The 25,806-nt window shown below is 39.5% G+C and overlaps 6 protein-coding genes across 7 annotated transcripts; 5 read left to right on the top strand and 1 right to left on the bottom strand.

The window, feature by feature from the left end:
• The first annotated feature begins 402 nt into the window (after positions 1–402).
• Positions 403–6,587, top strand: LOC120570629 (gamma-crystallin S-1-like). Its single transcript, XM_039819097.1, has 3 exons — positions 403–483; positions 2,098–2,340; positions 6,232–6,587. Exons 1-3 carry the CDS (start codon positions 475–477, stop codon positions 6,502–6,504), a joined length of 525 nt encoding a protein of 174 aa, XP_039675031.1. The 5' UTR covers positions 403–474; the 3' UTR covers positions 6,505–6,587.
• A 1,180-nt stretch (positions 6,588–7,767) lies between these two features.
• On the top strand, positions 7,768–10,952 carry LOC120570626 (gamma-crystallin M2-like). Of its 2 annotated transcripts, none has more exons than XM_039819094.1 (3): positions 7,768–7,994; positions 8,273–8,515; positions 10,591–10,952. In XM_039819094.1, exons 1-3 carry the CDS (start codon positions 7,965–7,967, stop codon positions 10,861–10,863), a joined length of 546 nt encoding a protein of 181 aa, XP_039675028.1. In that variant the 5' UTR covers positions 7,768–7,964; the 3' UTR covers positions 10,864–10,952. The 2 variants fall into 2 exon arrangements, with proteins under 2 accessions (XP_039675028.1, XP_039675029.1); XM_039819095.1 differs by having other exon boundaries at positions 7,769–7,994; positions 10,594–10,952.
• Positions 10,953–12,071: 1,119 nt separating this feature from the next.
• Positions 12,072–13,096, top strand: LOC120570628 (gamma-crystallin M2-like). Its single transcript, XM_039819096.1, has 3 exons — positions 12,072–12,158; positions 12,288–12,530; positions 12,741–13,096. The coding sequence occupies exons 1-3, from the start codon at positions 12,150–12,152 to the stop codon at positions 13,014–13,016; spliced, it is 528 nt and encodes a 175-aa protein (XP_039675030.1). The 5' UTR covers positions 12,072–12,149; the 3' UTR covers positions 13,017–13,096.
• Positions 13,097–14,962: 1,866 nt separating this feature from the next.
• Positions 14,963–15,908, top strand: si:dkey-57a22.15 (uncharacterized protein LOC795575 homolog). The gene is made up of 3 exons (XM_039818277.1): positions 14,963–15,038; positions 15,183–15,425; positions 15,572–15,908. Exons 1-3 carry the CDS (start codon positions 15,030–15,032, stop codon positions 15,842–15,844), a joined length of 525 nt encoding a protein of 174 aa, XP_039674211.1. The 5' UTR covers positions 14,963–15,029; the 3' UTR covers positions 15,845–15,908.
• Positions 15,909–18,119: 2,211 nt separating this feature from the next.
• Positions 18,120–19,014, top strand: zgc:153846 (uncharacterized protein LOC767711 homolog). Its single transcript, XM_039818197.1, has 3 exons — positions 18,120–18,199; positions 18,329–18,580; positions 18,687–19,014. Exons 1-3 carry the CDS (start codon positions 18,191–18,193, stop codon positions 18,960–18,962), a joined length of 537 nt encoding a protein of 178 aa, XP_039674131.1. The 5' UTR covers positions 18,120–18,190; the 3' UTR covers positions 18,963–19,014.
• Positions 19,015–23,401: 4,387 nt separating this feature from the next.
• LOC120569977 (gamma-crystallin M3-like) lies at positions 23,402–24,283 on the bottom strand. The gene is made up of 3 exons (XM_039818196.1): positions 24,197–24,283; positions 23,839–24,078; positions 23,402–23,736 (listed from the first exon to the last, which is right to left on the bottom strand). Exons 1-3 carry the CDS (start codon positions 24,209–24,211, stop codon positions 23,458–23,460), a joined length of 534 nt encoding a protein of 177 aa, XP_039674130.1. The 5' UTR covers positions 24,212–24,283; the 3' UTR covers positions 23,402–23,457.
• Between the last annotated feature and the right edge of the window lie 1,523 nt (positions 24,284–25,806).

Genomic DNA, 25,806 nt, shown 5'->3' with positions numbered 1-25,806 from the left:
AATAACTTTGGTATTTTCCTCTATTTTGGTCTGTCAGTCACATTCCCACAGACTGAATGACAGAAAGCATCAATAGTGACAATGGGGCTACTATTCACACCATGTAACTGATGGTAGCTACAGTACAGAACATATTTAGAAAACACTGTTTACAGTTATTCGTATATCTATCTGCACTTATTTACAACATATTTTTTGATACACGCTACGGATACACCAACTCTATCTGATTTAAAAAAAACAGAAGATAGTTAAAAGAGCTCAGCATTGACTGTTCCAGCCCATCCATGTTGTGGCTTTTGCTAGAAGCTGCACAGTGTCTGTAACAGTGGACATGACAAACAGGAGTAGGAAGACTCCTGTAGGGTCTCTGCTGACACCAGGCCTCATTTGAATAACAACACACCTGTATATAAAGATGGACTTCAGCTTTGGTGATCAAAAACACAGGAAGCGCTTTGACCAACAGCCATCATGGGAAAGGTTTGTGTCCAGTTTTACTTTGCAAATGAAGACAATGTGCGAACAAGTGCAGTGTTGGGGAGTAACTAGTTAATAGTAACTTGGTAGTTTAATTACAAAATAAAGGTAACGGTAATCCGTTACAGTTACTGAGAAAAAAATGTGTAATTAAATTACAGTTACCTATGAAAATGTTCATGATGACATTGGGGGTTACATGTGAATATTTTCTGTAAAAAGCTAGGCTATATGTTGAATAATATTATTTTTGGTGCTCTGGATCAATTTTGGGATTTTTAAGTTCCTCTGGCTGCAGTTCCTGTAACTCTTTCAGCTCCTATTCATATAGGTCAACGAGGGTCGGGTTTCCGGTACAGACAGACCAACAACGGGACAATTTTAACAATTTTCGGCATCTTATTCATCACTAAATTCACTTCTGACAGCGTTTTAACTGTTTAGATTTCGAATATAGGCAGTCTTGCGAAAATTGATGCCGAATTGACAATTGGCTTCAAAGTTTTCGGAGTTGAGAAGCTCCATGAAGTGAAGCGACAGCCAGCTAGCGCAAGACCCGGCCACTAGCTTGTTGCTCGGCCAGTCATGCTCAGAGACCCCACTGTAAGCTGGAGGTCTCTCAGACCGGTCTCGTAAATAAGAGTACTGGCCACTTGGCCAGTGCGAATGCAAATGGAAAAAAACAGTTTTGGGAGAGAGGAGTTAGTAGAGCTGCTTAGAAGTGGACTTTTCCTATAACTACATTCCTGTAACTACTTGGTCGGAAAGCGGCTAATGTCTTCTTTTGCCATCCAGATGCTTTTGATTGGTTCTCCTGTTTGAATTTGCAGGGCCACCCGTCTAACAGTTAAATTGGCTCTCAAACTGTCTGAGAGTTGAGTTGAGATATTGGAAATATAAAAAAAAACAACATTTCATACAAAAATCTGACAATGGTTCGAACATAAGCATGCAGTGCAAAGAACGTTTGCCAGCGGTCAAAATTCTAGTGATGGTCAAATGAAGCTTCGTGAACCATTTCTTTATTTTCTGAGCTCACTAGATTGGTTTTCAACCATTTGTTGAAGAGAGAGCCATCTAGTGGGCTCAGAAAAAAGGGAAAATGGTTCACGAAGCCTCATTTGGCCATCACTACAAAACTCATAAATCAATAATTGTTTTATTTCATATTTGGGGCTGTGTGTGCTGTGATATTTTTGTTGTTGTTTTGTTATGATTTTAAATCTGTGACCTCAGAGTGATCTAATATTAAAAAGAGGTGTTGAAGTCTGACTTTGTAGGTGGCTGTTCTTCAAAATGAAATCATCACAATCTTAATTCATGTGATGAAGGAGTACTGCTGCCAGGTCTAAACATTTGACAATGGTTAACAGTTGAAAACAGTCATAAGAAATATAAAAAGATAATCAAAAAGTAAATTTAATGTGATAAGTTACATTACTTTGATAAAGTCATTGAAATAGTTAAACTACAATTACATTTTAAATAGGGTAACTTGCAACCTATTACATTTCCAAACACAGTAACCTTCCCAAACACTGAACAAGTGCAGCACTGGCTCTCTGTGGTTGGTCATTGTGATTAAACATCCGAATGTGACTCATTCTGCTCCGTCAGATTATCTTCTACGAGGACAGGAACTTTGAAGGCCAGCACTATGAGTGCATGAGTGACTGCGCTGACCTGCACTCCATGTTCGACCGCTGCCGCTCCATCCGGGTGGAGAGCGGCATGTTCATGATCTACGACCGCCCCGGCTACATGGGAACCCAGTACTTCATGAAGAGGGGAGAGTACAACGACTACCTGGGAATGACGGGCATGACTGAGTGTGTCAGGTCCTGCCGCATGATCCCCGTGGTAAGGCCTTCTGTAAAATAATATACTTTATCTTTCTTAGTATGATCCAAATGAATAGGGATGTTATGATATACTCAACTCACGATTCAATTCATGGTTTTAAATTCACAATACGATTTTTCTCAGGATTTTTTTTTAACAGAATGAGCTGCAGACAAATGACCTAAAAATATTCCTTTATTTCTATAAACTGTGCAAAACAACAGATGTGTCCTCTTATCAAAAGTGCAACTGACATTATATTTTATCTTAAAGGTGCAATATGTAATATTGTATGTAATACTGGCAGCTAGCGGTTAAAATAGTTACTGCACTACCAATTCAAAATACTAGAGAGTCGTTTCCCCCGCCCCCTCCTGCCCAGACTCGAAGTTCACGGGGGTTGCCAGGCTGAGACCGCAGCATTCACAACAATGTTGCTAGACGCTTTTCTCACATAGCCAGACATTACTTCACAGCACAGCAGAGTAGCTAACGTTAGATGCTAGTCTCACATAGCCAGACATTACTCCACAGCACAGCAGAGTAGCTAACGTTAGATGCTAGTCTCACATAGCCAGACATTACTCCACAGCACAGCAGAGTAGCTAACGTTAGATGCTAGTCTCACATAGCCAGACATTACTCCACAGCACAGCGGAGTCTTTTCAATGAGCGGAGTAGCTAACGTTAGATGCTGGCTATATTGACAGTCATAAAAGCCTGTGCTCACGCGGAGCTCTGTAACCAACTGAAAATTACAGTATGAACTGCTAAAAACACAACAACCTCACCGTCCTCTCCACACGCCAGTCAGGCACACTTCCTGGGCTTAGAATTACAATACGAAACGCTAAATATACCACTACCTTGCCGACGGAACACACTTCGTTGGCTTAGAATTCCGACAACAATCGCTAAACATACTGCAAACTCATAGTCCTCTCTTTCCGATTTACAGCCCCCCTCTCGTGGCTTAAAATAACTCACCGTTGTCGGCTCCAGCCACTGAACTACACGTTGTAAACAGACATGGGCTGCTTGCCTGGTCCTCCCGGTAACGTTAGCAGTTAACAGGGTTAGCATGGCGGCGTTAGCCAGGACCAGTCGGGATCACTTTACTGGCTGTGTCTCAATTGTTTTTGCGAGTAACCAACTCGGGTACTCTAGCTATATAATGGAATGTGAGTACACAAATGTTGAAATGACATAAAATGCCCGTCCCTAGTGGCTGTGATAAATTAGCCTGAAGCTATGCTTACCTGTTCAGGAGGAAATAAGCCAACTCAGCGTCCTTTTGGGCTCTAAGCTGTCTCCATCTTTCAAATACATCTCCATTATTTACCAGGGGGTTGTTACGTCTCTGGTCACGCAACTGTTAGAAACATGCTGTTTTCTTTTTTTTAGGTCGGGTAGAATCTATCTCCGTTGATCCTGTTCGTTTGTGTGCTGCTTTCATGGCTGTACTAACGTTACAGCTGTAGCGCGCTGGGTTTACGTTTTTACAGGTATATCTGGCAACCCGGCCTGGCTGTCAAACTGGGCCGTTGATAACAACACACAGATCAAAACATAAACAGAAATTCCGTCACGGAATGTACATTTCAAAAAGAAAAAATACTGATACTGTCAGAAAAGATAGTATTTCAGTTTAACAGGTTTCCTTAATATCTGATGAGGCATTGGTGTCATTTCTGGATTTATTACAGTACAAATATTACATATTGGACCTTTAAATAACAAAAATATAACTCAATAAATAGAAAAAAAATCTCTTAAAATAAATAAACTAAGACGTAGTGACGTCTGAAGTCAAAACATGTGAAATCAAAAGTAGATTATTATTATCTTAAAAATTGCATCACGATTCATTTTATATCTCAACCGATATTTATATTGATTTTAAACTGATTCACAATGCATTGTTACATACCTATAAATTATGCCTACTGCTGCCTCTAAACCTTTTATAGGAAGAAATATAGTCTGAATAAATAACTTTAAGGGATAAAACAACTGAATTTGATCATAAACCGACAGAAGTCAAGCTGCTTGTGCTCCTCATCTGCCTTTGTATTAATAATTGAGGGGTTTCACCATTTCATTTAGGGAATATTTAAGCAGCCTATCCCCTAAATTGCAGATTAAGTGAAAGGTATGCATAAAATTAAGCAATTTAAGGGAACTTCTGTTTATAATTAGACCTTTTTTTCGTACTGAGCTGCATTTCTACAATGCACAGATCCACAAATAGTCAGAAATGGTGAAGATTTATATCAAGGACTCTTTTGTAACTCCAGATGTAGTAGAAAAGCACACCATATATACTTAGCAAGTTTAGTTTAATGTAGTTTATTTGCACAAAAGATGATATAAAACACACACTAGAAAACAAAAAAAACTATTTCGGTGCAGGAGAAGAAGGAAGCCTGAAAGACTTATTTAAAGTCCGCCCCTTAATATACAATAAAAAACTAAAAATGATAAAATGACAAACAGCTCACCTGGCAGAGCGCGTGCCCATATATAGAGGCTCAGTCCTCGCCTCAGCGGCCCAAGGTTCGACTCCGACCTGCAGCCTTTTGCTGCATGTTGTTCCCCCTCTATTTCCCCTTTCATGTCTTAAGCTGTCCTATACAAATAAAGGCCTAAAATGCCACAAAAAATTATCTTTAAAAAACAAAAAATGAAACAAGCAATACAACAAACAAACAAATAAACAAACAGGGAAGCGTAACACACACACACAAAAAAATATATATATTTTTTGTGTGTGTGTGTTACACTATGCATCTACTTTGCAAAAAAACGGGTGATATTAAATATAATACTGTTTTATAAACAACCCTTCTAAACCCAACTATAACTTTAATCAGTGAATGACAAGTTATGTCTTTTGATTCTCCATTACAGGCGCTTGTAGGCCGACTGTGTCATCTTTGGACAGAGCCAGGCTGTTACCACCTGTTTCCAGTCTTTATGCTAAGCTAAGCTAACTATCCGCTCTTGGTAGCTTACATTTTTACCGTACAGACCAGGGATCGATGCATAGACTGCATAAGTGAAGCCCAAACATCTGGATTGCCCCCTAGTGGCTGGCTGCAGTATAGGTCATAAGCCCCACCCCCTCCATGTTAGCGGATGGAACATGGGCCAATAAAAAAATAAAAAACATGGTTTCGGTCATGATGTTCAAGTGTTTGTTTTTTATTAGTCATTTGATGCTTTAATATGGGGTGAAACAGCATGATTGACAGCTGTGATTGACTCGTGAGTGGTCGGGTTGGGTGTATGGGCGGGGACAGCAGTTCCTCCTCCCGATCACTACTGCACAAACTCCACCAAAATTCCAAAATGGCAGCGCCCATATGCGGGATATATTGGCTTCACTTTTGTACAGCGGTAGGATATGGAGATGCGTTATTATGGATCCCACGTAACTTCTAGGCAGGTTCCGCCCTACGAAGTAGCCTGATTGGTTGGGGTTAGGAATTGACCTAGAGTGGTTAAGGTTAGGATAGCTGATTGGTCAGGGGATAGGACCTGAACAAATCGGGTTACGTTACCTAGCGTAAGCGTGGCCAATAGTAGCGTGTGAATGCAATTGAAGGGCGGGCCTTGCCTAAAAGTTGCGTGGGTTCCATAATAACGCTATGGAGACTCGTCGTCCATCATTTGTTTTCAGTCTATGGTACAGATGTGTGGTATCAGTCTTCTCATCTAACTCCTGATGAAGCAAATAAGTGTATTTCCCAAAATGTCAAACTTTTTTCTTTAAAAAATAATTAAACAGCATTTGCTTTTTAAAAAGGCAGCATTATCTTTTTCGTTAAGATTTAAAACTCTGAGTGACGTGTGAAAAACAGTAACTTTTGTTGAGATGTAACCCTCTGATCTTCCCGCCCTCTGCAGCACAGCGGCAACTTCAGGATGAGGCTCTACGAGCATTTCGACATGGGAGGTGAGATGATGGAGCTGACAGACAACTGCCCCAACCTCATGGATCGTTTCCACATGTCCAACTTCAACTCCTGCAACGTGATGGAGGGCCACTGGCTCATCTACGAGCAGGCCAACTACAGGGGGCGTCACTACTACGTCCGGCCCGGCCAGTACAAGAGCTTCAACGAGTGGAGCGGCAACAACTCCAAGATCGGCTCCATCAGGCGACTCATGGATCTCTAAAGACAGAAGTACAGTTCTTGTGAAATGTCTGCTCTTTGCCTTGTTTCACACGCTGAATAAAATGGCGTCAGTGCTCAATTGTATTCAGTTTTGTTCTTGCTCTCTGCGTCTGGAGGGCATGTTTTCACATGAGGATGTGAAGGGGTCATGGCCCGACATCCTGACTCTCATCAGAGGCTTGAATAAAATCCTGCAAGCGATGACACTTAACCACACCGAGACTCAAGCGTTATCTATTGTAAAGCCGAAGAAATGTCTGTCTGCCTGTCCCCCTTTTAGCCAGTGCCCTTTTCATTTACACATAAACAATACAGTTCAAATAAGTCTTACCATAAGGTCCATTTAGTATCTGTTTTGGAGCTTTAGATCAGAGTTTGCCCAGTTGTCATGGGAGGTCAAGAGTGAACTATGAACCCCACAAAGTCCTTAAAGTGAAATTTTAACATCTATTTTTCTCTGACAACTGGGAAAACTGTGAGAAGATCAAAAGCTCCAGAATAGCTGCTAAATGAACAATGTGGTGGATTTGTTTGAACATTAGGTTAACATAGAACACATACAGATGAACAAATGAATACAAATGAATACAAGGATAATTGTTCTTGAAATTAGACATTTAAACCTTTAACAGTGTGTAGTTCCTGTGCACGTGTATTTATGTGGAGAGAAATGAACATCCCCACCAGAGGGCAGTGGTAGAGAGTTGAAATTTATCGATAACATGCTGTGGACATAAAAGAGACACAAATGATCTTATGAAACTAATGTTATAATTTTGGTAATATCATCATCTTCAAAGACAGTTGAATGAATGAACAGATGATATGTAATTGGTATGGTCACTGTTAAATACATCAACATATATACAATCAACATATATAAAGGAGCTGTAAATAATATTATTACCTGTGAATATTCAATTTGACAACACTTGAATCTAAAACCTAAAACTGAATTTTTTGTTAAAAGAGAACAAAGTGGTGTCATGTGACATTAACACTGTGAAGTAAATAGTTCTGATAACAAAAGTTTCAAACGGGCTAATCTGGAAATGTAAGTCTTTGCCTGAAATCCATACCAAGAACTCCACTAATGCCAGAAATCATCTATCCATGAGCAGCTTTGATGAAAGCATAAACTAGAAAATAAAAAGACTAATATTAGGAGGTGTACAAAAAAAAAAACACAGCACCCATTCAGTGATGACAAAGAGTTCAGGAGTGTTTCATTACAGAAACCTCCTGTCACAACACCACACCGACCCCAAACAACCTGTCAGCTCTGACCTGTACAAACGTACCTCCTAAACATCTCTTCAGGGAAACACTGCGGCACAAACGGCAAAGATTCCTGGCTATTACAATATGAATGACACGTGCAGAGTCTGCATTTCACATTCACTATATATGTGACAGGTGGGAGTCTTCAAAGAGCTGGATGGATCACACGGGGCAAGGCACATGGCAGAAAAACGGGCCAACATGTCGAAGGTAAACATCAGAAGATGACAGAACACTCTTCATGTTGATATGGGATGAGAAATGCTCTTATTGTGAAAGTGCAATCAGGCATCCAGGCTTTTCTTTTGAATTATTGAGCTACATTTCTGGTTATTTCTTTCAAAATCAAAAGAGGAGAAAGTGTATTAAACACTTGAAAATACCCAGAAAAGTGTCAATTAATCAGAAAAATGCACATTTTATTTCTGTATGTTGAACAGATTTTGATTAGCAATAAAATGAAAAACCATTTCAATTTCTTTGTGTAGATTATCTTCTATGAGGACAAGAACTTCTCCGGGTGCAATTTTGAGTGCAGCAATGACTGTGCGGACCTGATGTGCATCCTGAAAAACTGCAACTCCATCAAGGTGGAGAGCGGCTGCTTCATGATCTATGAAAAATCCAACTACAGTGGGGACCAGTACTGCCTGAAGAGAGGAGAGTATCCTGACAGCCAACACTGGATGAGTGCCATCGCCTCGGTCTGCTCCTGTCGCCTCATACACGCGGTGAGCTCCTGTTTCTGGAAACTTGTACACCAACCAGGGTTATACAGATACATCAGTTTCATTATATATTGAGCTATATAATGTTGTTAAATATTGGATATTGGTATGATCATATCGCTGTGGATGATTTGATGGAAATTATCTTCTCTGACCAGAACAATTCATCCTTACACACAGATTTCTACGTAGCCCCTAAAGGGACATGGGGAATTCTTTTTTTTGCGCACAAGAAACTTTTTCATGAGCGTGAGATTCTTTTCTTGTAAGCACACAAAAGTATCTCGTGCTCACGAGAAACCGATCAGCGTACCAGTCAGAATGGCTGCCGAGGAGGTATTCATCTTCCTGAAAACGCAACGAAATGTAACTGATAGTGTCATCAACATACTTAAAGCTATAGTGCGCAGCTATTTGATATTAATGAACGTCGGATACATTCAAGCCATTGCCAAAGTATTTGATACAAAGCTAATCAAGCATACCAGCTCCACAAAGGACTTTCTGTATTTCTCAGTACGGCTGTGTTTACTAAATGGTGTAGTCGGCTGACTTTCGTGCGCAGAAGCTCGAGCAATGTGTTTCATGTATCCGCTGAGAAAGGACAACAGCAGCGTTCAGCTTTGGAGACAAAACATTTCAAGATAATTACCTCTTCTGAAGAGTCCATCATGTTTTTTCTAATCCTCTGTGTCCTCCTTGAATTGACAGAATAAACACTACTAGCAACTGCGTGGAGGAGGGGTGGGGTTGGTGCGCGATCGCCAAAGGCTTGCGTCATGTGGATGCGCCGACAGTATTGTTTTCATTACTTAGAATTTCTTCATGGGTGGCCTGTGAATGTGAAATATTAACTTTGGTCACATTATGTTAACAGTACTATAGTTTTGCTAGCTGTACACGAGAATCTCGTGTGCACCAGAAAGTATCTCGTGCCAGATTTCCATCAAATTTTTTACAGAAAATGCTAATTTCTGCGTGTTTCCATCCACTCCTGTTGTATAAATATTAGGAGTTGGGCTTATCAAGATAAACAGTTGGTGTCGCTAATTCTCCAGTCAGGTGCAACCATTGCCGAAAAAGAGGAACAAGTGAGATGACGTAATTAAAAGAGCTCCAGTCAAACCCCAAATGGTCGGACATTTTTTTTTTTAAAAACATGATGGATATATGGCATTTAGGTTGGTTTAATGTACAAATTTAAGGAAGGTTACAGTCTCCTCATCGCTTCACAGATGTTTTTGTCAGCCACCAATTTTGGTCTCTTCAGTATACGTTTAAGCAACATGCCTCATTTACATCATGCTTATGTGTTAAAGGAGCAGTGTGTAGGATTGAGGTGGATCTTTTGGCAGAAATGGAATATAATATACTGTACGTACATAACTATATGTTTTCATTAGTGTATAGCCACCAGAAACTAAGATGTTACATTGCCATGTTTCTACAGTAGCCCAGAACAGACAAACCAAACACCGGCTCTAGAGAGGGCCTTTCGCTTTTTATTTTACCTGAAGGCCACTGTGTCGGATGTCAGGCATTCTAATCCCCGTCCGCTATCTATTTTCCAAGGGCACTGCAATGCATCCGGGATGTAGCACCGCCCAAGACTCTGCAGTCAGCCTCACTAACAAGGCCCCGGACCCCCACTGGGACTGACTCTTAACCCTCCCCGCCCCCCATCCCTATTCACTACACTTTGCACTATCCTTCATCCTGGACTAAACATCTGCTTATTGCACATACTGTATATTCTATGCTTGGCACATTCTGCACTCAACCCATTCAGCCTTTTATTTCTTTTCTTATGCAACAACTACTTTGTATGTATATATTTGTTTTCTGTATTTATTGTTTATTTCATATAAATGTTTAATGTTTGTTGGTTTTTGTTTGCACCATTCACCGAGGCAAATTCCACATAAGTGTACTTATTGTGGCAATAAACCTTTTTCCGGTTATGATTATATCGCCCAGCCCTAATGTCATCATTACAAAACATTAAATAATGACACATGTATAATATGTTTTATATTATGCGCTTTACTAAATGATTCCTCTCTCTTTTTCAAAACCAGCAGCCTGGGGCGTTCAACATGCGCCTGTATGAGCGTCTCGAGTTCGGAGGTAAGGTGATGGACCTGATGGATGACTGCCCCAGCGTCATAGACCGCTTCCAAGTGAACGACATCTTCTCCTGCAACGTGACCGATGGCAACTGGCTCTTCTATGAGCACCCTAACTACTGCGGCAGGATGTACCTGATAAGGCCTGGAGAGTACAAGAGGTTCAGTGAGTGGGGCGCCAGGAGCGCCAGGGTCGGCTCCATCAAACGCATTCTGGACTATTGATCTGTTTTTTGGAGGATCCCAAAGCTGCACCGAGGTTTTGGGAAGGCTCCGTGCTCAGAGAAAGACTATAAAAAATACCAAATACTTTATGTGACTCTTAATTTTTTTGGTAATATTTTGTTACTTTACTTCAGGAATTAAGACAAAATCCTGAAAAGCTTCTGAAATATTAATCAGAATTAGAATAGTTGATTCCCTGATTTTAGGATGGACTCATTGCAGAGCAATCACCCTACATCAAGAACACAAACAACAACGACAAGTAAATATAAACAACCAAAAAATCGTATCATAAATGACGTTATCGTTCTCTTGTCCCCCTTGGCCACGTCGGAGAATACTTGTTGAATGATTTGATTTGAATTTGCCGTTGGCCAATCAAGAATTAAATTGGTGCCAGTCTTGTTAGAAGAAGAAGAAGAAGAAGAAGAAGAAGAAGAAGAAGAAATGATGGCTACGTATGAGCTAAATCCAAAGAGAGTGTTTCAAGCGTCCTGGAAGAAGGAGTTTTCTTGGGAGGCCGTAGAGGATGTCGATAAAACAACTAAATATAACAATTTAGTCTTTGTTGTTATTTGAAAACCACTAATAAGAAAAACTATTTGTATAGGCCCCAGTAAAAATTTACTTTTGGGCAAGTAGCCCGATGGGTTGAACCTTGTGAAGTCTTAATAGGCCATTCAGTTGTGAGCAGGACCTCAGACTTTTAAAAACACAGTGTGAGTTGTGAATAGAGTAACCTTTACGGCTATTGTACAACTGCAACGATTATATCTGGTCTATGATGAGTGAGGCGTTTATGTAAATCCTTCATATGAAGTAATATTTATTCTACCTCAGAAATTATGTTGGCCCATGTTCGTTTCAGATGAAAGAAAAAAAAAAACTCTAAATATCTCTTTAGGTGATAGATTGTACAGTTTATCATGTGTCGGCCACGTTAAATATCAATTTAATCTTGCTGATGCTGTGCTACTGCACACAGTATATCAGTCTATTGTACAGTGGTATTTTCTGGGAGCGGGAAATTGTGATGAATATGGAGGAAAGAACAATAACTCATCACACACCAAGAGTCATCTATACATAAACAGATTTTTTCCAGCCACACACACACCCCCCCGCCCCTGATCCATCATCACTGTGAGGGATATATTAGAATGACAATGCTTTATGCTGTGCAACCACACAGCTGCCCTTTCTTTTCTTTTTTTTTATAAAGCACAGTGGCTTGGCTCAGGGACAGCATTGACTGACCGCTTATACAGTCTGACGCCAACATAACCATGGGGAAGGTAAAGAAAATGACTATGGGTTTATCCACACTTTCTACACACCTGTAATTTCATTTAATAATTATTTGGGTTTGTACCTCTTCTTGACTCCACAGCTCTGTGTTAAAAACTATCTTTGTGCTTTTGCAGATCATTTTTTATGAGGACAGAAACTTCCAGGGGCGCTCTCATGAGTGCAGCAGTGACAGTGCCGACCTGCACTCCTACTTCAACAGATGCAACTCCATCAAGGTGGAGAGCGGCTGCTTCATGGTCTACGAGAGGCCCAATTACATGGGCAACCAGTACTACCTTAGGAGAGGGGAGTACTCTGATAACCAGCGTGTGATTGGCATGAACGACTGTGTCAGATCTTGCCGTTTGATCCCCCAGGTAGGGTTAAAAGACTTTGTTTGAGATCTTAAAAAAAAGTGCTGTAAAAAGAAAAAATAACCCCATTTGAAATTTTATTCAAGTTTTTTGCTGTTAAATGCTTGTTTATTAATCAAGAATTATAATATATATATATATATATATATCTGCATACCATTGAGATATATTATTGTGCTGCACATAGTAACAGAGTTTTCCATCCTGTGCCAGCACCAAGGCTCCTACAGGATGAGGCTTTACGAACGCCCTGACATGTCCGGCCAGATGCACGAGCTGGTGGACGACTGCCCAAATGTCCAGGACCGCCTCAGCATGTCCGACTTCAACTCCTGTAACGTGATGGACGGCCACTGGCTGATGTACGACCAGCCCAACTACAAGGGCAGAGCGTACTACCTGAGGCCCGGAGAGTACAGGAGATACAGCGACTGGGGAGGCGTCAGCCCAAGAGTCGGCTCCCTCAGGAGAATCAGTGACTTGAACTGAAGTCCAGCTTCTTTTCAATGCATCTTTCCCTGAGTTTAACTGTCTGTTTTCCCAATAAACTTCATTTGCTTCATAAAACATTCACACTTTTCTTCTGTTTATCTGCCGGTTCTCAGGTGGTTTGTTGCCTCACGTATTAATATAATAATAATTACAACAAAGCTTTAATGTCATTTTGTAAAATTCAGCTCTTCCAGTTGATTGTTACAGAAGAGAAAAACATCTACTGTCTGGCTAAACCATGTGTAAACCATAGCTTCTGGTTAGGGGGGCAACTGCAGTTTAATCTCCTCTATGCTTAGGCTAAAAAAACCAAACAATGCATGAGTCGCCCTCTCCCACTTGTGCCCCTGATAGGATTATCTAGTCTCTATACCGGCAGAATGCATCCATATAATTAGTGTTTAACACAAAAGAGCATATAGAGAGTAGCAGCACAGACCGGAGTGTGTGAGACAGCATACTGGCATGGAAATGTGAGCTAAATGTCTTAAATACTATGAGATAAACAGTAAAAGATCAGGATGCATATGTCTCAAAATAATACATAACAAATAGTTTAAGTACATATTTGTAAATGCACGGCATAAAAAACAAAAAAAACAATTACAACCCCCCTTTTTTAGTTTTACCAAATCCGAAATAAAACATATTGACTTAAAATGATAAATGTCTTATTGTAGCAACAAAACCCAATTAATATATCTTGTATAATACATCTAGAAATTATGAGAATCATACACATTCTGTTTACAGTTGTGTTAATATTTAGAAGAGGAGAAAACGAAAAAATGTAGTTATTACAGTTAATATACAATATTTGATGACAAAAATCGTCCAAATTTGTTTCTGGGAAAAAAATCAATTCCCACAAAATGTACTTTCTAAACACCAGAGTATATTAAAAGTTTCATGTGTCTCTCATTTATCATACAATTGCTAAAGTCATAGTTATTTTTCTTATAACTAAATAATATCAAACATTGATATCAAACATCTGTGAGAAGCCTAATATCATTTAAACATAAATATAAGTTTACATTTGAACTAATATTACACATAGACGATGACATATCTTATCCATATCCTCTATAGTCCTTAAAATTAAAAATAAATTAAACTAAAACAGGACTTGTCATTATCCTTTTGGTATGGATAAACCTCAGATATCAAGGTTTTATATCTACAAATAAATATGTCATGTCATAATGGAAAACATCTTCCATTATGGATGTTTAATGAACAATTATATGTAATCAAACAAACAATACACACAACCTGTGGTGAACACTGATGTCGTGACATAAAATAATAGTCATTTTTTTGCTATATGTCGATCAAAATGAGTCAAAATACTGCTGTGTAATATTATACTATTAAAGGGGGAGTCTTCAAAGAGTCAACATGGCTGTGACACATCAAGGGAATTGTAGTCCATTAAGTCCAAACTGTCAGATAGTTGAAGAAACATGCGGTACAACACCTGAACCGGAGGGTAAATGTGGCATTAGTAAATGAAGTACAAGTTGACACAAGCATCCCACACACACACACATACAGTACATCGTAACAACAAACTAATAAAATCTTTAAGTCTTTACGTAGCTTACGGACCAGCCCGGTGTACACTTACTGTACTTATTTTCACACAGTGGGGTTGCTCAGGTAGAGCGTTAGGGAGAGTGAATGGCTTCCTGCTCTGTTATGCAACATATTTAATGCGAAAGGGCTGTTCCATATTGTTCTGCAGCCATTGTCCACTGGATGTGTGGATACCATACTAGTCTTTTCCTTTGTCCATGTGTGTCAAAACACCAAACCAGTTAATTATTTATCCTTTTTTTTCAAATACAAATCCATATTTCTGACCCAATGTTGTGCTCCAACAAAAAGGTAAACATGTGCCAGTAGCCTTCAATTATAACTACGAGAGAATTTGAATAACAATACTTTGTTTGTCAAGAGGTAGTATAAAAAGCCCTGAAAACATGGGGAATCTCTCCAACGGAGACCATGGGCAAGGTTAGTACTGTTTTTCCTCTCTGCTCACATTAAATGTAAGTTACAGTATGTATAGTATGTTTTATGTTGAGCTGAATTCTTATTCTTTCTTTGCTGAAACATGTGATTCGCACTTGAGCTCGTGACACTTTTATTCTCCACCAGATTATCTTTTACGAGGACAAGAACTTCCAGGGTCGGAGCTATGAGTGCGGCAACGACTGCACGGACCTTCACTCGTACTTCAGCCGCTGCAACTCCATCAGGGTGGAGAGCGGCTGCTTCATGATCTATGAGCGTCCCAACTTCATGGGCCACCAGTACTTCATGAGGAGGGGAGAGTACCCCGACTACCAGAGGTGGATGGGCTTCAGCAGCTGTATCCGCTCGTGCAGGATGATTCCACTGGTAAGAAGACAACAAAAGACAATTTGTTTTAAAGTCTGTGATCATTCAAAAAGCCAGGATGCCATCCGTGCATATTTTTGTGTTGTTAAACTGGATTATTTGTGAGCTTGTGGTTACAGAAGACATCATTTCCTTTGGTCCCACAGTATCGAGGCTCCTACAGATTGCGTATCTATGAGAAGCCCGACTTCAGCGGCCACATGATGGAGTTCATGGATGACTGTCCCTGTGTGTCTGACCGTTTCCATCACCGCCATGTCTACTCCAGTAATGTTATGAATGGCTTCTGGATCTTCTATGAGTACCCCAACTACCGAGGCAGACAGTACTTCCTGAGACCTGGGGAGTACAGGAGGTACCGCGACTGGTGCGCCACCTGCGCCATTGTCGGCTCCTTCAGGAGGGTCACCGAATTTTAGCCATTGAGCGAAACCTTGCTGTAAATATCAAACACTTAGTTTATTAAAGATGTTGAATTTTTAATCTCCTTTGTGAATGTGTTTTCATTAATTTGTCAAAGTGTGATTTTGTTGTCTGACCGTGAGTAAATAAAAGGAGCCTCATAAGGACGATTAAAGCCCTGCCGACACTTTAACTGTGTGGTTTGCGGATCTTGTACTTACTCTGTAAATACTTTTTTTTTTTATTTTAATTGTGTTTACTCCTTAACTACAAGAAACAAGAGGGGTACGCATCTGTAACTGTACTGCAGCAAATAAACTACCCATCAAAGTGGATAACACAAATCTTTTCCTCTTTGTTTTGACTCACTTATGTTCACTGTACTGTACTCTGTAGAATATTAATTATAAATCATTATATACTATCATAATATATACTACTATAAATCCTTACATAAGTAGCATGACCTACTTTACAGTACCCCTTAAGTTACTGGTATTTAAAAACATAGATCTACTTATGAAATTGCTCAAAATTATATTACAAAGACTTTTTTTTTTAATTTTAAAGTAGAGGTGAGATAATAATTTTTTGGTAAGTCATAAGCAAACCAAATCAAGATAAAGTTGAAAATGATTATAGTAATAGTAGATCAATATTTAATTACATTTTATTTTAAATTTGATTTAATTAAAACAACTTGAATGAATAAGTTATTTACTATCTGATAGCCCTGTACAGGCTGTGACATAACACCAGAACCTGGATCAAGCTCTCTCTCTGTCTGTTTAACACACGCACGCACGCACGCACGCACACACACACACACACACACACACACACACACACACACACACACACACACACACACACACACACACACACACACGTTAGAGGGAGAAAGACATAATGAATGTAGAGAAAGAGAAGTAGATAGTTATAGTTATCTATGACAGTAGTTTTAGGTTTATCATTTACATTAAGGACAGGCCTGTCCATACAGATTAGATTGTTACAGATACATTTGTATCATAAATAGTTTTTCTTCCTGAAGATTTATCTGTGTGAACCAAACTTGAACCAATCCTCCCGTCCTCTGGAGCCTCTTTCTTATCTATCTACTCTCACCTCAAGTGTATAGAGCGATTGTTAGAAAATGTATATATTCTCATTAAACCTTTAGAACATTGTGAAATGAACCCTGCTTAGTGTCAATTTGTTCTCCGAGCGCTTTTAACTGCTTTCAGAGTCAATTCACAGAGGTCAATAGATGATAGGATACGGACCACAGATCAGATTGTTTCCTAACACCTGCACCCTGCAGCCCTGCAGAAAAAAGGTGTTGCCACCCACTTCTTTCCACCTGGTCATTAATACTTCCCCCCCACTGATCCCTACATCCTTCACGCAGGTGTCTAACTAAAGATGTCGCTGCATGATCCCTCACTGGCTTCCCACTCACAAAAACATCCCGTTGGATTCGTTGGAATGTATTCAGAGGGTCGCAGGTAGCAGCCCACAGTTTTATATATTGTTCAATTACATAATATAAATATTTATGGTTTTCACATAAATGTATCTACTTGCCTTTTTAAAAATGAGTAAAACTAATTGAATGCTACTCTCTAACAAGTTATAGTATAACTACAGTGTTTTTTCTTCATTCATTGCTGTTTTCATTACATTTTCTGAAGTAATGTGCATCAGTTTGAATAAGTGCGGTTCATAAATCCCACAAAATGAGCGGTTCAATCGCTGTGTCTTGTTTGGTTACAGGCTGTGCATCTTACAAAATAGTGGCTACGCTCATTTTCATATCCTTTTTCATACCTATATGACATCTCATTGCTACAAATTGCCTTAAATAGAAGATAGATTTATGTAACATCACATGAAACAACATTCTTTTAATTTACAACACAGGGTTCGTTTTCAGTCGGGGCTTGAAAATACAATCACATAATAATCAGTATGTTTAATTCTTTATACTAACTGATTATTTGTACAGGTTTCTGGGTTTCTCAGGGTTTATCATGGATGTGGGCTGCTGTCATGTTGTTTCTACCGGTGATGATCAGACCATATGTGGAGAACGTTCTGACTGAGAGTGGAACACACACAAAGCTTATGCTTATAATAGACAATGTAGATGCTGGATGCCAGAAATGTATGGATGGAGAACTATTGTTACACATTTATAGACCCCGTTCAGCAAAAGTCATACTGCTAATTCATCGGTTTTGCACATTTGAATAACAACACATCATGACCCGTGGGGTTTTGTATATAAAGGTCCTGGAATCATGGAGTTGGCAGAGCAAGTTGAACCATCCACTGGGGAAAAAAACTAAACCACCATCACCATGGGCAAGGTAATGGGGATTTTTTCTTATGTTTTCACATATTAAAAAACAAAATACATCAAAATTTAAGGTTACCACTGATATGAACATTCTTAAATCCAGAAGAATCTTAAATCTTCCCTCTGTTCTCCATTGCAGATTGTCTTCTACGAGGAGAGGAACTTCCAGGGTCGCTCCTATGAGTGCATGAGCGACTGCTCTGACATGTCCTCTTACCTGAGCAGGTGCCAGTCCTGCAGGGTGGAGAGCGGCTGCTTCATGGTCTACGAGCGTCCCAACTACATGGGTATGCAGTTCTTCATGAGGAGGGGCGAGTACCATGACATGCAGCGCATGATGAGCATGGGAATGATGTTCGACTCCATCAGATCCTGCAGAATGATCCCTTATGTAAGAGACCTCATGTATTAATACATCCTTTTTATTTTTTTACATTTAACACTTTATTTTTTAAAATGTGTGGCCATACTTACATTTTCCCGGCATTGTATTACAGCACAGAGGTCAGTTCAGGATGAGGATCTACGAGAGGGAGAACTTCGGTGGTCAGATGAATGAGCTGATGGACGACTGCGACAACATCATGGACCGTTACCGTATGAACGACTGCATGTCCTGCCACGTGATGGACGGCCACTGGCTGATGTACGAGCAGCCCCAATACAGAGGCAGGATGATGTACCTGAGGCCCGGGGAGTACAGGAGCTTCAGGGACATGGGCATGAGCGGCATGAGGTGGATGAGCATGAGGCGTATCACTGATATGTGCTAGACTTCTGTATTTGACTTAAGTAAATAAAAACAATGTGTAATTCAAAACCATATTTGCCAAGCACTTGCTTCCTTTGTGTGTTTGTGCATAGCAGTTAAAATAACTAAATCTCATCCAAGCAGCAACTTCCGTGCATGAAAAGTGAAGCCAATGCTTAAGCGCCTTAAACCTGCATTCTATCTAATTTCCAGCAGGGGGCGACCCCACTGTCTCAATTTCTATTGAGAAAATGACCCTACTTATCACTTCATTTATTACCTCAGTAAACATTTTCATAATGAGTTTATGGTCTCAATCAGTAGTTAGAAATGTTCTTCAAAAAAGCATGATGTTCATTTTGTAAATCATGGTCCCATTAATTTTAAAATAGACGATAAAGCAGGGAATGCTTTAGGGGCGTGACTACACACCAACCTGTCATTCAGGACAGAGGCTTAGCAATGCTAACTATGGCACTGTGTACATTAAAATAGATCTGAACTTATGTTGTCAGTATTTTCATCTTGAACTTTGACCCTCTCACTGTTTGTTTTCACTTCATCAAAGTTGATTGGAACATTTTTGTCGCATAAAAATGTGTTTTTCAGCGTTTGGTAGCACCTTGTCAACCAAAGCTAGCTAGCTAGTGCAAGCATTAGCTGGTAACTTAAGGGACAGTTTGCAGATTTTCTGTACTGCTGTATATCCAGATGAATGGTGCCAGTATCCAGAGGTCTGCTTTTACCCGCCGGCAAAACTCTGCTGGATGATTCGAGTCAGATGGGTTGAAAATCAGCGACTTCCCCCCTTTTTTTGCGTTTAGTTTAGCCCAGCGCCATCCTCTCTTTACTTTTATACTAATATGAGTTTTTGCACCAACATAACCAACATATCTAGTGTCTTGTACAAGATTTTGATGCTGACTTTGTGAAAATACGTGATCTCATGGTAAAGCGTATAAATGGCACATCACTTTTCGGTGTGTTTTGCGTATCATGAAACACGTTTTAAGCTATTTGCGTGTCATTTTACGCCTTGTTTCCATTCACAACTCGTCACATCCGGATGCTTTCTTAAGTTACTTAATCAACGTGAATAATCAAAGTCTATGGTTTAGTTACCATAACTTCACTTGGCACACAAACACTGCTTTGTTATACCCATCCACCTCCACTCATACCATACTTCTTGGTCTTTATACTACGTCTCTTCATTTCCGGAGTAGTTTCTCTGAGTGTGTAATATTGACATGGATGGGTTTACCAACAAGTCCTCCAAACCATGCGAATACAAAGGTTGCTTATTCATAACCTCTAATATGACACACAGGAGCGTTTTCCATTGTCATATCTAAACCAGAGAACGTAACAGTCACAGTTTCATCGGAACTGAAACGGTTTAATTTCAGTTCACATTAACATTGTGAAACAAAGGTTACAGTTCAGTTTAAGCAGAAAAACTGCTTAGTTTAACTTAGTTTAGAAAAACATTGTGGTGTGGATTCAAATCAGACATTACTTCCGGTTACACATGGGATGCAGTAGCGTAGCTCTGTTTGTTCTGTAAAGTAAAAAAAAAACTCGCCATCCACTTTTATTTTCAAATGTGACACGAACAGGGACTGCCCATTTCTCCGACGCTCCATTTTTCCGACCTCTCAATAATTTGAAAAATTCCCTTTGGTCCTACAGCCCACTAGTCCGACATCCCTTTCGTGGCGAAATTACGAATCCCACTATGGCCACGCCAACACCCGCTCTACGAAGCAGCTCGATTGGTCGGGGTTAGGCATTTGACCTTGAGTGGTTAAGGTTAGGATAGCCGATTGGTCAGGGGATAGGACCTGTCCAAATGGGGTTACGTTACCTTGCGTAAGCATGGACGCCTGGCCAATAAATGCTATTGAAGGGCGGGTCTTGGCGTGGCTGGTGGACGTCGGACTAGTGGGATGTAGGACCAAAGGGAATTTTTCGGGTTATTGAGAGGTCGGAACAATAGAAATGACATGGCACCACACGAACCCCGCTCTCCTGAGTAAAAGTCCTGTTCATTTCTCACTAGCTGTAGAGGTAACTATGGTCAGGGTAAGTGTTACTGCTACTAGCTGCTGTTTCTCACTGGATTATCGGTCATGTTAGCTACAGCCGACAGATTAAAAAAATATGTTAAAAATACATGTGCCACATACAAATCTACCCCTAAATAAGAGTTTTACCGATGTCCAGCAAGTTTCTTTATTTCTAAGCAATAACAATGTCCATATATATCATGAGATACAGCTCAGGATGGGCAAGTTTCTTTAGTGTTAAAACAAATAATAAACAGATTATTCTCTCATTAATAGAAACAATGGTGTGCAGTCTGTTTGAGTACATACTGTAAAAAAAGCCACTTTACACTGGACTTTTCCACATTCAAAGATTGTGTTAGTTTAGTTTATTACTTTTTTAATAACTGGGTGTTCATCATATTGTAGATTATGCACAAAATAATTCATAAGTGATTTACACATGTCTATGTTGTCAAGAGGGAAAACACCCTGTTGACAAGTAAAACCATATACATCTTTTGTCATTTGTGGAGCTGTACCAGCTTTTCAAAAAGGCTGACGTTCAAAACAATTGATTAACATTACAGAGATTTGTATTCTAAGAGCCACGCTCGCCTTTAGAGTTGCATTGTGTCACACAATGAGGAAAGGTCTTTTCGTCATTCACTAGAGTTTAAATAATAGAAAAGCCATTTTGTGTGAGTCACAAAATTTTCCTGAACCCTTTTTTTGTTAAAAAATAACATAAATGTATAAAGTATTAACTATTTATTCTATATCTTGCTTTGCATTTATTCAAAACAAATATTTTTGCTGTGATTTGAAAAAAAACTACTGTAATTCACTGATTCACTACATTTAACTATGACTGCTTCACAGTTGTACTGTAGTACAGTGAGGCTTGAAGTTGGCCTTATACAGGCTCAGCCAATAAAATAATTTAATAGTGTGACTGACATGATGCAGGGGCATCAGACTGGAGGGGGAAAGGGGACTGAGTATACAGGGCCATCATGTGAGGAGGGACCACAAAGATACACCCCTGGACATAAACAAGATGTTATTACCCAGCAAATAATAAGTTTTGTTTAGAATCAAATGCATGAAAACAGGTTAATTTAATAAGAATATTCACTATTTTTATGCCATACTTTCATTTTCTAAAACTATATGCAAATGTTGCCACCTACATCTTTTTATTTTTCTAATTTACTAGTGCAGTGCCTGTTCAAGAAAGTGTCTGTTTGGAATGGACCGACTGCTTGGCTTATTGCTACTTGCAGCTTTCTCCAGAACCATTGCACCCCAAAATAACTTACAAAAGGACCCCACAGCACTTAATATGCAACTCAACTGTATACTATTGACTTACTGTTTACTTCTACTTCAGAGAAAAAAAAACGGTACTACTATATTTACCTGACAGAGAACGTTGCAGATTCAGATTCTACTCACAAAATATCACAATTAAAATATGATGCATTATTATCCAGTTTTTGGTGGATAATCACTTTTCGGCACGACACCGGTAGCCCATTGCGAAGACACACTTGACTGAGAGCTGTGAAGCCCCGCCCCTGCAGCTGAACACAGGTGGCTGTTTTTTTTTTTTTCTCAACTTCTGTTGTGCGGTTGTTTAGTTTTATTCACAGTTTATTAATATCCAATATCCAACGCTGTCCAAACTGCTCCAAATTCCAAATGACAAGTTCATTGGGTACCCAGGAAGCCAAGTGTGAAGCAGATTGGATGAATAGTTTTTGAGATATTTGAAAGCCAACGGGCACACAAACAGCTGTACATACATACATACATACAGAGGTTCCTTGATTTATAGTTAGATTAGATGTGTCACCGTGTAGAACATTTTTCTTACTTACTGACTGAATTTAGTACAAAAAGAGGCCACCATGTGCCATTGATTGTGCACTTGATCATCAATGATAAAACCTGGTTTATTATTAAAAATGAATTTCTCTGGCTAACATTAATTGTACATTAATTTAAATTGATACTGTATCTATTATTGATAACATATAATTCTTTTTTTTTTTTTTTTTTTAAACTTATGAAGTAAATAATAACAGAACCAGAACAGATCATCAGCATCCATGACAAATAACCTTTTAAGCATTCTTTGTTATCTGTGTTATGTTATAAAGAATATTTAGCATATAAATAATATGTGTTTGCTAAACCCAACATGCCACTGGAAAGAGGGGGTAACTTGTGTTGCCATCTAATAGTGTGCAATATAGTGACCCTAAAACCTTACTTGATTTTCTGGATATAGTCAATCATTTTTGTTTGTGCATAGTTAGTGTGTAAATGCATGTGTCAACCTCTATACTATGATTTTACTTTGTTGTATGAGTTTCACTCACTCACTAATAAGTAACGGAGGAATTCATTTAAAAGAGAATCACTAGATTTTTATTAAAGATCTTGCTTTTAAACGCTCATGCTCTAATAACAGGAGTCCATGATACGCCTCATGCTCATCCACTTCATGCCACTCATGCCCATGTCCCTGAAGCTCCTGTACTCTCCGGGCCTCAGGTACATCTGCCTGCCTTTGTAGTGGGGCTGCTCGTACATCAGCCAGTGGCCGTCCATCACGTGGCAGGACTGGCAGTCGTTCATGCGGTAACGCTCCATCATGTTGTCACAGTCGTCCATCAGCTCATGACTCTGACCACCGAAGTTCTCCCTCTCGTAGATCTTCATCCTGAACTGACCTCTGTGCTGTAAATTCAAATGAGGGAACATGAATCACTGAAATCCTTTAAATACTGTAATACCTTCATATAACGTTTCATATATAATTAAAGTAATGAGTTACAGTACCATGGGGATCATGCGGGATGACCTGATGCAATCACTCATGCCCATACGCTGGTAGTCGGAGTACTCTCCCCTCCTGACAAAGTACTGGTTTCCCATGTAGTTGGTGCGGTCGTAGACCATGAAGCAGCCGCTCTCCACCCTGCAGGAGTGGCACCTGCTCAGGTAGGAGGTCAGCTCAGCACAGTCGCCGCTGGTCTCATAGGAACGACCCTGGAAGTTCCTGTCCTCGTAGAAGATGATCTGAAAAAGACATTATAATGACAGCGTTTCATTATTAAAATGATAAATTTCATTATTTATTTTTTTTACATCGTCAACTGAAATTGGAGAAAAAATCCAAAGCTAAAGCAGCACACACCTTGCCCATGGTCATGACTACAGTTACTTTGGGGGCTGTACAGCTGTTTTGGCTCAAATGGGACTGCACACTTTTCACGATGTCCCCCCTGTTGTTTTTATACCTGACCCCACATCCAGAGGATACATGACACCATTGTTCAAATTCCTGACAGAGCAACTGGGAGCAGAGGCCCCCGTGTACAGTTTAATTCAAAGTGAACTTCAACAGTTCGTGATTTGCGGTGGTTGCATTTGTGAGAAGAGGCCCTGCTTTGTATTGTTTGTGCTGCTAAACAACACGGGACATGTTTTCCACAAACATACTGTACCTTGCTTTGAAGGGCGCATTAAATATGTTACTTCTAATTTAATGTTTTAATAGGTGAAACAATACACCAGAAGACAGGAAAGACACCAGAAAAAACAGGATTGATAGCAGTGAACAAATACACAACTTGCTGAAGCAGATTAAACTGTAGGACACTAGAAAACATGATGATTGTATGAAATTTAATCATCATTACATATAGAAAAGATTAGGGCCACATGTAACATTTATTTAGTTTCTGAGATTAAACCATTGAACAGATTTTAAACAGTCACAATCATACACCAGAAAATATGTTGATGATTTTTTATTATTTCGAAATGAAAGTATATGTATCTTTACTTTGTTTTTAGAATAATATACTTTATAAAGTATTCAAAGATGCATTTTTTTATGTTTATTTTCAACTGACTAGTGATTGCTGACAGTGACTTTCATGGTTTTGAGTACTATATAGCATCCAAAACCAGCTCTCTTTTTATTTATTTATTGTTTTACACAATCTTCAAATCATTTGCAATTGCATGCTTATATTTTATTCATACAAATCAATTCAACAAAGTTGCGCAAGCTGTAAAAAGCCTAACTGTATGTTAAAGGTCCCATGACATGGTGCTCTTTGGATGCTTTTATATAGGCCTTAGTGCTCCCCTAATACTTTATCTGAAGTCTCTTTTATATAGGCCTTAGTGGTCCCCTAATACTGTATCTGAAGTCTCTTTTATATAGACCTTAGTGGTCCCCTAAGACTGTATCTGAAGTCTCTTTTATATAGACTTTAGTGGTCCCCTAATACTGTATCTGAAGTCTCTTTTATATAGACCTTAGTGGTCCCCTAATACTGTATCTGAAGTCTCTTTTATATAGACCTTAGTGGTCCCCTAATACTGTATCTGAAGTCTCTTTTATATAGACCTTAGTGGTCCCCTAATACTGTATCTGAAGTCTCTTTTATATAGACTTTAGTGGTCCCCTAATACTGTATCTGAAGTCTCTTTTATATAGACCTTAGTGGTCCCCTAATACTGTATCTGAAGTCTCTTTCCCGAAATTCAGCCTTGGTGCAGAATTACAGCCACTAGAGCCAGTCCCACAATGAGCTTTCCTTAGGATGTGCCATTTCTGTGTCTGTAGCTACTGAGGAGGAGAGAGGGGGGGGGGCAAGGTGGAGGGTGGGGGTGTGGCCTTGACCAACTGCCACTTTGCTCGTTTGAAAGCCATGATGTCTCTCTCTCTCATGGGTGGGCCAAATTCTCTGGGCGGGCAAAGCAGAGAAAGGGGAGGTAACCTAAAGCCTGGTA

Source organism: Perca fluviatilis, chromosome 12 (genome assembly GCF_010015445.1).
Source record: "Perca fluviatilis chromosome 12, GENO_Pfluv_1.0, whole genome shotgun sequence".
Taxonomy (NCBI): domain Eukaryota; kingdom Metazoa; phylum Chordata; class Actinopteri; order Perciformes; family Percidae; genus Perca; species Perca fluviatilis.
The sequence above is the reverse complement of the archived record's forward strand: the minus strand, read 5'-3'. Positions and strand labels throughout refer to the sequence as shown.